The sequence below is a fragment of the Quercus robur genome, chromosome 1, assembly GCF_932294415.1.
Source record: "Quercus robur chromosome 1, dhQueRobu3.1, whole genome shotgun sequence".
NCBI classification, from domain to species: domain Eukaryota; kingdom Viridiplantae; phylum Streptophyta; class Magnoliopsida; order Fagales; family Fagaceae; genus Quercus; species Quercus robur.
The window spans coordinates 19,445,918-19,459,414 of NC_065534.1; the positions used below are offsets into that span (position 1 = coordinate 19,445,918).

The 13,497-nt window shown below is 39.2% G+C and overlaps 2 protein-coding genes across 2 annotated transcripts in view; both read right to left on the reverse strand.

Annotated features, from left to right (window-relative positions):
* Nucleotides 1-13,497, reverse strand: part of LOC126724247 (germin-like protein subfamily 1 member 7) — a 51,403-nt gene that overhangs the window by 24,484 nt on the left and 13,422 nt on the right. The window lies entirely within an intron of this gene.
* LOC126724276 (germin-like protein subfamily 1 member 7) lies at nucleotides 7,597-8,703 on the reverse strand. Its single transcript, XM_050428851.1, has 2 exons — nucleotides 8,526-8,703; nucleotides 7,597-8,272 (listed from the first exon to the last, which is right to left on the reverse strand). The coding sequence occupies exons 1-2, from the start codon at nucleotides 8,650-8,652 to the stop codon at nucleotides 7,740-7,742; spliced, it is 660 nt and encodes a 219-aa protein (XP_050284808.1). The 5' UTR covers nucleotides 8,653-8,703; the 3' UTR covers nucleotides 7,597-7,739.

Sequence of the window (13,497 nt, forward strand, 5' to 3'; positions counted from 1 at the left end):
GCAGAAGTAATCTGAATCTTATGATTGGCAACCTAAAACTCTTTCAGATAGTCCAAAGTCCACCTCACGATCAATGAAGCTGACTTCCTTGAGCCACCAGTCCAAATTTCATTCTAATAGGCCACAAATTGAATGACCCCTTGTGATAGAAATTAATTAATTAATTAGCCAAGTTATTAATTAATCAATTTATCATGCAAAAACGTGGTAGCACAAACAAATCACCAATAAACTAATTATGCAGCGAAAAATAAATAACACGGTGATTTGTTTATGAATGGGGAAAACCTAACGGTAAAAACTCTATCGGGTGATTTTCAGGTCACCACTCTTGAAACTCCACTATTATCACAACAAGCGGTTACAAGTAAAAGAATCCCAAGTACCTTACCAATCTATAGTTAAACCCTTACCCCAATATCCAATTGTACTTGTTCTGTAGTGATAGTTCCCATTTTGATGCACGGCTCCCAAGTACATGACTAACCAATTTGATGCGCGGATCTCAGTACGCGACTTACTCCTTTGCACGAATCCCAGTAAGTGACTAACTCCATAGCAACCCTTTGATTGTTGTAGTTGATTTGTAGCAATTTCACATGGAAACACCAATAAGATCTTCAATGTTGGTGCAAGAGACTTTGCTTGGTTATAGAACCCAAAGGCGTACAAAAAACGCAGCAAGAACTCTTTCTTCTGTAGAAGGAGGCTTAGGGTTTCAAAAAGAAAACCTTATGAAGCTCTCTAGGGTTAGGTTTTTCTTTTTCCACCTCCTTTAAATAGGAGCTTAATGGGCTCTCCTATTCCAAATAGGTTTACACAAACCTTGGGTTTTCTTAGTTCTATAAGGATTATACAAACCCTTAAACAAATAGCCTTTTAGAATAAAAATGTTGCTGGCTATAATCTGAATCTTGTAAGCTCGATAGATCGAGACATCTGTCGAGCTTTAATGAATCTCGATAGATCGAGCTTCTGTCGAGGAGGTATCGAGACCTGCAAATTGCACTTTTCTTGAGTAACTCTTGAGTAATCTTCATGTCTTCAATTTAACCACTTGTAATGATCATCTTGAACCTACTTAGATTTACCCAAATACAAGTAAAGTGCGTTTTGTCAAAGGATATGCCAATTACATAAAAATATGTCCCTAACACATTCCTGTTAGACCAAATACCCCATGCGATCATGAAGAGTTGAACTAGCGCTTGAGCATCCATCTGCTTTACATTTCGAGCATACCAAACCTGGTCTATAAATTCATGTATCTCCTCGAAAACAGCCTTTAACCCAAGGTTTGATGCTTTCCACACCTTTTGTGCTCTGTTGCAATGCCAAAACAGATGACCTGAAGACTCCACAGCCACTCCGCATTCTTCACATACATTGTCTTGTGTCACTTTCCGAGTAAAAAGGTTTGCTTTTGTTGGCAAAATATTTCTGTAAGCTCGCCAAGCAAAAACCTTAACTTTATTCGGCATATGCATTTTCCAAATACACCTCCAAAAAGATGTCAGATGTTGGGACGAAGAGCATTCAACCCATTTCAGCTCACATAAAGAATTACGAATGATCTTATAAGCACTGCTTACAGTAAACTGACCTAATGAAGTAGGAGCCCAAATCAACTTGTTAGCTGGCAACGAGGCACTAAGAGGAATAGACAGAACAACTTCTGCATCAAAGGGAAGGAATAACTCATGAATAAGATCTAATTTCCATGTTGCCGCAACCGGGTTAATAAGAATAGAGACAAGTGCGTCCTCAAGGAAAAGTCGAGGGGGAGTAACCAATCTATATGATGAAGAAGTAGGTAGCCACTTATCTCTCCATAATTTTGCAATCTCACCATTACCAATCTGCCATCGACAACCAAGTTGGATCGTCTTTTGAGCAGCCATAATGCTACGCCAAGAGTAAGAAGGATGTTTTCCCAAAGAAGTATTTAAAAATTCACCATGAGGAAAATATTTGGCCTTATACACTTAGTAGAACAAGGAGTTTGGGCAAGTCTGGAGCTGCCACCCCTATTTTGCTAACAAAACAATATTAAAAGCCTTCAAATCACGAAATCCCATTCCTCCTTCCTCTTTTGGAGCACACATCTTATCCCAACTTAGCCATGCCACTCCATTATGATTTTCGTGTTACCCCCACCAAAACTGCCTCACTATGCCTGCAAGCTCATTGCATAAAGCATCAGGGAGCTTAAAACAACTCATAGTGTATGAGGGAATAGCTTGAGCCACAGATTTTTTAAGAATTTCCTTGCCAGCATTGGAGAGAAACTTCTCTTTCCACCCCGCTAATTTACTCCCTAATTTTTCTTTTAAATCATTAAACGTATTGCGTTTAGACCTCCCTACTAAATATGGCAAACCCAAATATTTTTCATGCTGACAGATCACAGGTGCCCCAAAATGCCGTTGAATCTCCTTCTGAGTGGCTCTTGGCATGTTTTTGCTAAAAAATAAGGCAGTCTTATTCCGATTCAATTGTTGCCTTGACACTGACTCATACATTGAAAAAACCTGTTGCAGCACCTCACACTCCTCCAAAGTGGCTCGGCAGAAAATCAAGCTATCATTTCAAAAAATAAATGAGAAATGTAGGGGGCACCATGACAAACAGCAACCCCCTTGAGACTTCCCCTCTCCACCTACTATCTAAGCAAACCAAATAATCCCTCTGCACAAAGTAAAAATAGGTAAAGAGAAAAAGGGTACCCTTGGCGTAGAGCCCTATAAGGGATAATACGCCCTCTAGGTTTCCCATTAATCTGAATAGAATAAGTAACAGTGCAAACACATCTCATAACTACCTCCACCATTCTCCTATGAATAACCATCTCCTGCATTATACCCTTCAAATAGTCCCACTGCAGCCTATCATATGCCTTACTCATATCAAGTTTCAAAGTCATCTCCCCAATTTTCCCCGTTCTTTTATGACTAATATGATGCATAGTCTCATAAGCAATAAGAATATTGTCAGTAATAAACTGGCCTTTAGTGAAGGCACTCTGGTTTTCACTAACAATACTAAACAGAACATTCTTCAGTCTATTGGCCATAGTTTTAGAAGCTAACTTATAAATGACATTGCAGAGGCTGATAGGTCTATAATCAGTAACCTTACCGGGATTTTTAACTTTTGGAATAAGAACAATGTGAGTGTCATTAAAATCAGGAAGGGCCACCCCATGGTTCAAAAAGTCCAAAACTACCTTAGTAACACAATTACCAGAAAGGGACCAAAACTTTTGATAAAAAAGAGGGGGCATACCATCTAGACTTGGAGCCATGGTGGGATGCATTTGTTTCAAGGCTTGGTGGACTTCTAAGGCGTTAAAGTCATGGCTGAGAAGTTGATTCATGGGCTTAGACACTACTGCTTGGATCGTATCTTTGACTCTTTCAATCTCCATTGGGTTGGATGAAGTAAAAAGTGAAGAGAAATAATCCAATATTATTGCTTCCACCGCTTTAGAAGATACTTGCTAAGAACCCGAGCTATCCTCTAAACCTTCCATCAGATTTTTTTGGTGTCTAGTTGAAGCTTTCACATGAAAAAACCTGGTGTTACGATCACCAGCCTCTAAATACAAGTTCCTAGACCGCTGCTTCCATATGACTTCCTCTGAATCTAGCCACAAGTTCAACTCTCTTTGCACCCTACGGATTTCATCCCCATGCAAGTCTGGTTGAGATTCCAAACATTGAAGCTGGGTTTTTAGACTTGAAATGCGCCGCCCCACATGACCAAACTCCGCCTTATACCACCGTGTTAGTGCATCCGTACATGATTGCAAACAATATTTAATTCGATACCCCGTGGACACAGCTAGACCACATTCCCAAGCTTCACTCACAACCTCTAGACAGCTAGAATCACACAACCACATGGCTTCAAACCGAAATAACTTCCCTGTACTTGGTCTACTTCTCACACTTCGGCTCTAATGTAAACGCAGCATGCAGTGGTCAGAATCGGTTGTTGAAATATGGTTCATTTTGGCATTAGGAAATTTACGTATCCATTCCTTATTAGCTAAAGCCCGATCCAGTCTTGCCCAAATGCTTACTCCATTTTCAAAATGCCTTGAACATGTAAACCTTGCACTCGAGTACCCCAAGTCCCTGAACTGGCACAAATCCACCACGTTACGGAATCTATCCATCTGCCTTGCCGGTCTCAACTGACCACCCAACATCTCAGAGTGACTAAGAGTTTCATTATAATCACCAATGCAAAGCCACGACAACTTATTTTGTCGACCTAAACATTCTAAAATCTACCATGTTTCTTCTCTTTTGCTTGTATCTAGTTAACCGTAGAAACCAGTGAAACGCCAACCCCCCTGATCACTGTTACTCATAATCTCAGCATCAATGAACCATTTTGAGTAGCCTCTAATCTTAACACAAGTTTTTGGTTTCCAAAGAAGAGCTAAACCCCCACTTCTTCCTTCACTTGGAACAATCAATCCTTGAGTAAAACCGACAGCATTCTGAATATCCTTCATCTTTTGTTGTTGTTTTCACGAAATCTTAGTCTCCATAAGGAAAACTAAGCTGGAAACTTCATTCTCCACTTTGCTTCAGAGAACTTGAATTGTGCGGCAGTTCCCAAGCCCTCGACAGTTCTAGCTAAGTGTACTTATTGCTCCTGGCAGTGCTGCCTTCTAGACACTGCCGATCCAAATTTAGCTTTCATCAAGTTGCTTACTTCAAGAACTTCTTCCTCTCCCCTTCGCTTCTTTGTCACATTAGTGCTAGTCTAATCAAATAATGACTTATTTTTACATTTAGATCCAACCTCAACATCCTCAATCACCACTGCATTGTTAGCTTTGGGCTTGTGTTGACGCCTCTTCCAAGTACCACTACTCAGACCAGCTGCACTAGAATTATTTAGCTCTCCCCCCCTGTTCGTCCAGCCCATGTCTTGTCTTTGTACCTCAACAGTTAGTTGACAGCTCATCATTCCTTCCCCCTCTAGATAACTTAGTCCCTTGTCACTAATCTCCACCTCTGACTGAATTAAATTCTTCCCTACCTCTGGATTAATACCTACCAAATTAGAATCATTCACCATAATCCCTTCCTTCCCTAGAGAAATAGTCCCACGTACTAATGGTGTGGTTGTCTCCCTTACACCCTGCATTGTAACCATATTATCCTCTAACTCCCTATCAATTTCCTTCAGGTGCTCTTGGAACGCATCCTCACTCCTCAAGATTTCTGAAATTTTTATAGCCCCTTGAATAAGTTCCCCTTCATCCCTACTGTTGTCCAGATTCATGTCAGACCTCCCCCGATCAGGATGTTGTTGCACATCAGTTGGAATACCCTTCGTTGCACCTGTTTCTCTAACCGAGTTAGCCGTCGGTGCATTAGGTGCATGAGCAGACGCCATACTTGCACCTGATCCACTCATCCTAACCACTTTTTTCCCTAGCAAACTAGAGGGATCAACTCTCAACCAAGGCCCGTAACCTTTGTCTTCCACTCTCAATTCGCCTTTACTTTGAAGCCAAAGATCACAGTCCTTCAAGTCGTGATTCAAAACACCACACCAGTGACAAAATATCGACAAACGTTCATACCGGAACGTTACCCATCCTTCCTGATCCTGACTAAACCGTACCTTTCGACCACGACATAAAGGTTTGTGCACATCAACCTCTACCCTAATTCTCAGAAAATCCCCACATTCTGTCTCTGACCTATCCTTTGACTAAATAACCCGACTAGTAGATTGACACAGAGCTTCCGCCACTTTAGTAACCATCCACCTAACTAGTAAGTCGTGTACTTGTACCTAGAATTTTGCCGTGTCAAAACGAAGCCTTCTCAAAAAGCTATCATCTTCATACCTTCGTAGGACAATCAAAAATTTATCAAAACTCCAAAGTTCTCCCAGCAAGACTCTGTTAGCATCTAATTCATTCTCAAAAACAAATAGCATAATATGATCACCCATATGTTGAATCTCAAAGTCATATTTCGTCCTCCATAAGGCTTGAGAGTCTGAGCAACAGCGTCAATGTTAAGTGAACGCTTCGTGAAAAACTTAGCAGTAAACGTACACTCTGTTTTGCACTTTTGGTTGTCAAAGTTGAAGACCTCCCCTTCCTGTTCTGATAATGATAGCCGGTTCCACGCTGTCGCTAAATTGTCCATCTCAGATTTGTATTTTCCATTCCATAGAAAAACCAAACCCTAGCCCTCTACGCTAACGAGTAACGTAAGGGAACGCAGTTCCTACAACGTAGGAAACAAAGTTCTACCAACCAGGGAGTCTAGCGCCGCCAGACCTAGGTCAGAGAAACTTTTAAAAGACTTTTCTTTTCTTTTATTTTCTTAGCAAGTTTTAAGCTAGCTGCTAGTTAGTTCTTCTAAATTAGTTTGGAGCTAATCTTTGTCCAAGTTGCATAGTGTTATATTTGTATTGAATATGGTGCATATCGGGTACTTAGGTTGCATTACATAGTAGATTATAGTCATTATACCCATTCAAACTCCGTTTGTGTCAACCATGCATGTTCAACTTACCTTTAAAAAAGAAAAATTAGAAATTTCATTCATTAAGATAGAGTCAGCTTAGAATATCTGAGATAAATTCTCCAACAAAATATGCTAACAGACAGTTTAGAAGAGCATTCCACATGTCAGACCAAAACATTTCCACAAGCAGCTATGTTTTCGCACTTATCAGTGACTGCCATATATACCTGTGAATCTGTGATGATCGTTTCATGAAGTAAATTGTCACCAGAACCATTTGCAACGGTCCCCAAAAACGTGAGGATGAGATTTGCCCTAATTAATAAGAAAGTATATATAATCTTTACCATGTTCCCTCGGTATGAATATGTTAGTTATTTAAACCTCTATAAACTCAAATTGTTTAACCTATTTTATTAACCAAGATGTTACTTAGGTGTATAATATGTTAGTTATTAGCGGTATGAATATGTTAGTTATTTAAACTCCTATAAACTCAAAGAGAGTTCCCTCCATGGCTACCAAAAGCTCAGTGCCACAAGGGTGAGTGTGAGGAGGATTTAGGCCATATGGTGCAAAGTCGAGATGAGCCAAAGATATACCTAGAGTGTAATTAAGACCTGGTAATTTATCGATGTTCACAAGATTGACATGTCAAGTGTACATTTGATCCGAGTTTACTTGCAGCTATGTTTCTAGGAATATTGAGTCTAGGAAAGAAAAAATCGTTGGCTGTGACAGTTGCTGGGTCCTTGGAAAATTTTCCATTCACAAATACTATGCAAAGAAAAGTTTGTTACTGTCACAAATAAGACAATTCTATAACAACGGACAATAGGATGTCATGTAGGGAAAAAAAAAAATCTAATGTAGATGGTATAAGATATAACCGTCGAATTTCACAAATAAAAAGTATTACTTCTTTCCCTAATTACCTGTAGGAATGTTCTTCAACATAGGTAAGTGCTACTGAGCCCTCAATTTGGGTCATGTTGTAAAATTGAAATAAAAATTCTATCTTTAATACAATTTTTGTCTGTTTAGTAATGCACTAATTGCTCTACATTTGCTTGGACACCATGGCACATAAAAGAATCATAAGGCAATTTTATTTGATTATAATTATTTTTATGGCATTACATATAAAAAATCAAGGAAAACTTTATTCAAACTCTGCTTTCTAGTTGTTCATCATTCCTATTACATTTATTTTTCCAAATTGTGGTTTGACTAGAATTGTTTTTGAAGATAATCAACTACATTCTTGTCAACTTGGAAGGCTTTGATGAGAACATCTGAATTGATGGGAGGATTAGATCCAAAGACTGCGTTCGCAATGGTGATCACCCCGGGATTTTGGCTATTGAGACCAGCGAAAGCAACAACATTGGTCTGCCCTATGTTGAATTGGAAGTGAATGAGACCAATTGGGAATGTAAAGACGTCTCCCTTGTTTAAAACTTTGGTGAAGAGTTTGTTTGGGTTGGATGTGACAAATCCAACTAAGAGAGTACCCTCTGCAACTACTAGAATCTCAGAGGCACGAGGGTGAGTGTGTGGAGGATCCAAGCCATATGGTGCAAAGTCAAGACGGGCCAAAGATATGCCTAGAGTGTTCAAACCTGGTAGCATATCGACGTTCACAAGAGTGACATTGAAGCCAACTTTATTTGCAGTGTTTGCAGGAATATTGAGTCCGGAGAAGAAAAAATCATCGACTGTGACAGTTGCTGGATCCTTACAAAATTTTCCGTTCACAAATACTACACAGAAAAGTTTTTCATTGTCAGAAAAAAATAAATAAATAAATAAGAAACTTCTGTAACAATGGACAATAACAAGTCAAGTAAAAAAAAAACTGACGTAGATGATGATACAACTATAAGGCATGTTTTCATTATTTTTCTTTTTTTAATTGAAGGCATAATTTCATTAATGTGTAAAACTTCTAATGATTTCAAATGAACTTGATGAAAATTACTACTACTACAAATAATAATGAGAGTATGTACATACCAGCAGAATTGGTGTTGTTGATTGCGACACAAAAGTCTTGCAGAGGACTAGGGTCATAGGCAGAAACAAGAGAGGATGCCAAAACCAAAAGGGCCACAGTTATAAGGTAAGTAACACCTTTAATCATTTTTGAGGTTTTGTTATCTCTATCTTCTGAGTATTCTTTGCTTGGATGAGGGATGAGAATTTAGCATATGTGGAAATGTCTATTTATAGAGAGAAGTCAGTGAACCGGTCCATGTTTTTCACAAAAAAAGGGGCATATAAATTATTTGAATTTATATCATTTTTTAGTTTATGGGGTGAACCATTCTTGCTTGGTACTTCTTAAACCTTTATCAATTTTTAATTTATGAAGTGAACCATTCTTTAACCATGTCTGCACGTATTTAAAAACCAATGAAACCTGACCACTTCAATGCTATTGTATAGTTTTCATACTGTTTTTTGGCCAACCCAATAATGCGCGTTATATATGTTGATGGTATATTTAAAAATGAAATTACTGAAGCTTCCATGCATGTTGACTGTTTCCTCATTGCAATGCGTGGCGTAAACTCTTTAAGTCGAATGTTTTAAACTTACTATCTTATCTTCTTATCTTGCATCATTTTATTGACTTTATCTTGATTGATGAGTACTAAATACTTCATAATGGTTTAGTTAGATTTTTAATGTTTTTATATTGTAGCCGTTTACCTTTTTTGTTCTCTCTTTATGTTGACCCTATATTTTTGGTGCATTTCGTTTAAAATCGAAGATTTTTAACAGAATATTACAGACGAATTCTCATTGCTTACATCTTACAAAATAATTTTTTGAAAGAGACAGAAAGTGAAATTTGTTGGACTAGAACAACATTTCAGGATTAATCTATTATCTATAGATGTAAAGTAAACAAGAAGTACTGAATGAGACAACCATGTTTGATGTTACGTGTTAATGAATTCCCATAGAATATATTCTGTAAGGTTGAATTTATTCAACCATCTAATTGGCTTTATTCCGTGCCAAATTTGCTTGTAATTCAGCATTTAGTAACCCTGTATTTAGGTGGGTTTGTTGTAAGGGTAGTGAGTGAGATAGAGTGAAGTTTGCTCAAGAGTGTGCAAGAAAACAGAGACTCGCAGCTGGGACTCGCGAGTGGACTCGCGGCTGCAAGCCGCTAGAAGCTGCACACGTGCCAAGCATGCTGGAAGATGAACAGTCATGCTAGCTGGAGCACTACAGGACAAAACAGGACAACTGGCCATACGGTTAACTCGCGACTGGATCTCACGACTTAGTCAAGCCGCAAGGTCAAGCCGCGAGCCACCCCTGTTTTTGTAAAACCTGACGTTTCGCATTCCTCTCCCACTCCAGTATAAATACCCCTTTTACCCACGATTGAAAGAGAGCTTCCAGAGAGATTTTTGAGAGAGAAACCCTAAAGAAAAACCAGATTGTTTCACCCACAATCTCTACCTTAGAGTCTCTTCAAATTCCTCAACTCTCTTCCTCTCCATTGTCAAATCCTTGAGAGGCATTATACCAAACCTGGTTCTCACCATCATCATCACTGTGAGACAGTTGTTTGGATTGCTGGGAAGCAGTTAGGAAGGAACCAATCTTCATTGGTTGATGCTATGGTCTAGTAGCGGAATCCGGGAAGCTAGAAAAGAAAAAGGTTCGGCGCAACCTCGTTGGAGCAAGAAGCTTGGAGGGCTTAGGTGCACTGGGTAGATTAGGCTTGGAGGGTCTATTGCTGTCCTTGTATCCCAACTGTATTTTCTAGTGGATTGATTACCGCTTGGAGGGCGGCGGAGAGGTTTTTCACCGAGGACTTCGGTTTCCTCTTCGATAACACATCGCGTGTTGTCTTTGTGTTTGCATCTTCCTTCCTCTCTATCTTTGCCTTTTTATTATCTGCTGTGGATTTTATTTTGTTATGGCTTAGATAGTTTTTAACCAATTTCATATTATAGCATGTGTTAAGTTTCCGCACACTAGTTGTTTGACATATTGCTTGAATTGGTTTAGTTGTAATTTGGGGGTCTAAACGTTCAAAAGTGTTTTGTACACGTTTTTGAACTTTCAATTGGTATCAGAGCGGGTACACTTGTTGTGGTTTTATTACCTAAGTGTGATCCTAGACCCCTGAGTTGTGGTTGTTGTCTTGGATTATACCATGCTGAATTGTAGCTTAAGTGTTTGTGAAAATGACTCTATGCATATGTCTGAAAGGTGTCTTACTGATGATCTTGTAGAGTTGTTAAAAACTAAGAAACATGCTAGAGTTATTGTTCACATGCTGGAATATCTTGAAAATCATAATCTTGTCTTACACAGTAGCATATCTGAATCTAAATCATTGATTAAGAAATATAAAAGAAAGAATAGAATGTTGTGTGAGATGATTGAGAATCTGAAAATAAAAAATCAATCTGAAAGAAGCATGAAAACTAATGATGAGTTTGTGTTTGAAGGTCAAGAATGTCTGTCACATGTGAACCTATTTGTGCATACCTCATTGAAGGTGTTTAATGCGTGTTTGTGGTATCTTGACAGTGGGTGTTCTCGCCATATGACAGGGGATAAGTCACTGTTTAAGACACTCAAAGAAAAGGTTGGTGACTATGTGACCTTTGGTGATGGAAGTCATGCTCAAGTCCTAGGCAAAGGAACCATTGAGATACCTGGTTTGCCTCTGTTGAAAGATGTGCTGTTCATAAAAGGGCTGAAGGCAAATTTGCTGAGCATCACTCAAATTTGTGATGATGATTTTCTGGTACAATTCTCTAAGAAAGGATGTTTGATCATCAATGAAGAGGGGATTCAGGTTTTGGAAGGAAATCGGACTACAGATAACTGTTATGGAATAGTTCCCACGGCACCAATATCGTGTAGAAGTGCTCGTGTGGATATGTTGGAGCTGTGGCATCACAGATTTGGGCATGCCAACTTCAAACAAGTAGCAAAAGTCTCCAAACTTGAAGCAGTCGAGGGACTTCCTAAGTTTGGAAAAGTGAAGAAGACCGTTTATGGTGCATGTCAAATGGGGAAGCAAACTAAGGCAAGTCATCACAAGGTGAATGTGATAGCCACCTCTCGATGCTTGGAGTTACTTCATGTTGATCTAATGGGGCCTACCAGAACTGAAAGCCTAGGGGGGAAGAGATACATTATGGTCATTGTGGACGACTACTCAAGATACACTTGGGTTTAATTCCTTAGAGAAAAATCAGAAGCTTGTGAGAGGTTGGAGATTCTATGCAAGAAACTACAAAACGAAAAAGGGATTCCGATAGCCAAAGTTAGAAGTGATCATGGGAGGGAATTTGAGAATCAAAGATTCGAGTCCTTCTGTGAGAAGAATGGAATTAAAAGAGAGTTTTCAGCTCCCAAAACTCCACAACAAAATGGAGTGGTAGAGAGAAAAAATCGTGTGATTCAAGAGATGGCAAGAGTCATGTTGCTTAACAAGCAAATACCTCAAAAATTTTGGGGAGAAGCTGTCAACACCTCGTGTCACATTGGCAATAGGATTTTCTTTCGAGTTGGTACAAAGAAGACTGCATATGAGATATGGAATGGGAAGAAGCCTAAAGTGAAGTATTTCCGGGTATTTGGATGTAAATGCTATATCTTAAATGATCGAGAGAATCTTGGGAAGTTTGATGTGAGAAGTGATGAGGGTATTTTTTTTGGCTACTCTACTACAAGTCGAGCGTATAGAGTGTTTAACAAGAGAACAAAGGCTGTGATGGAGTCCATAAATGTCAAGATTGATGATGCCTTACCTAAGGTGGAAATGATTGATGATGTAGAAGGGCAGAGCACCAAAGAGCCTGATGTTGAGGTAGAAGCTTTGGATATAGAAGGTGAAGAACCTATACCAGAAGTAGAAGCGACTCCCATCAACCCAAGAATGGAAACGAGATCGATGTCTAGAACTTCAAGTCCTCTTACTCCACCAGAAGTTCATCCTCCTATCTCTCGTAGTGATGAAGTTTCCACTTCAAAAAGGCCATCTTCAAGAGTTATCAAGAATCATCCGGAAAGTAATATCATAGGATCTCTTGATGACGGTCTTCGCCTCAGGAAAGGAAATATTCTGCTAGCCAATCATGTAACATATCACTGTTATCTTGCACAGTTTGAACCAAAAAGGGTTGAAGAGGCTCTTCAAGATGAGAATTGGGTTGAGTCAATGCATGAAGAGCTGAATCAGTTTGTGAGGAATGATGTGTGGGAACTTGCTCCACGGCCTGAGAACGTTCATGTTATAGGCACAAAGTGGATTTTTAAAAACAAAACTGATGAAGATGGAGAGATAATTCGAAACAAATCTCGGTTAGTAGCTCAAGGATACACTCAAGTAGAAGGAGTGGATTTTGATGAATTATTCGCTCCGGTGGCAAGACTCGAATCCATTCGAATCCTCATGTCCATTGCGTGCACTTTGAATTTCAAACTTTATCAAATGGATGTAAAGTGCGCATTTCTGAATGGATATCTAAATGAAGAAGTATTTGTTAAGCAACCAAAAGAATTTGAGGATCCTCATTTTCCAGATCATGTATTAAGATTGAAGAAAGCCCTTTATGGCTTAAAACAAGCGCCTAGAGCCTGGTACGATCGTCTTACACATTATCTTCTAGATAGAGGTTTCAAGAGAGGGTACGCTGATCGAACTCTGTTTGTCAAAAATGATGAAGATTATCTCCTTGTGGCACAAGTCTATGTTGATGACATAGTGTTTGGGGCAACTATCGAAGATCGTGCTACTGAATTTTCTGAGGAGATGAAGAAGGAGTTTGAGATGAGTATGGTGGGGGAGCTCACATTCTTCTTGGGTCTTCAAGTCAAACAACAGAAGGAGGGTATATTTGTATCTCAAGAAAAGTATGCCAGAAACATTGTCAAGAAGTTTGGACTAAACTCCAAAAAACATGCCTCCACTCCCATGAGCTCTTCCACTAAACTGAATGTG

Excerpts from the sequence above, each read along its gene's own strand:
- LOC126724276 (XM_050428851.1), bottom strand. The coding sequence starts at position 8,652 with ATGATTAAAGGTGTTACTTACCTTATAACTGTGGCCCTTTTGGTTTTG. Across the intron at positions 8,273-8,525 it reads CAACAACACCAATTCTGCTG|TATTTGTGAACGGAAAATTT; the intron begins GTATGTACATAC and ends TTTTCTGTGTAG.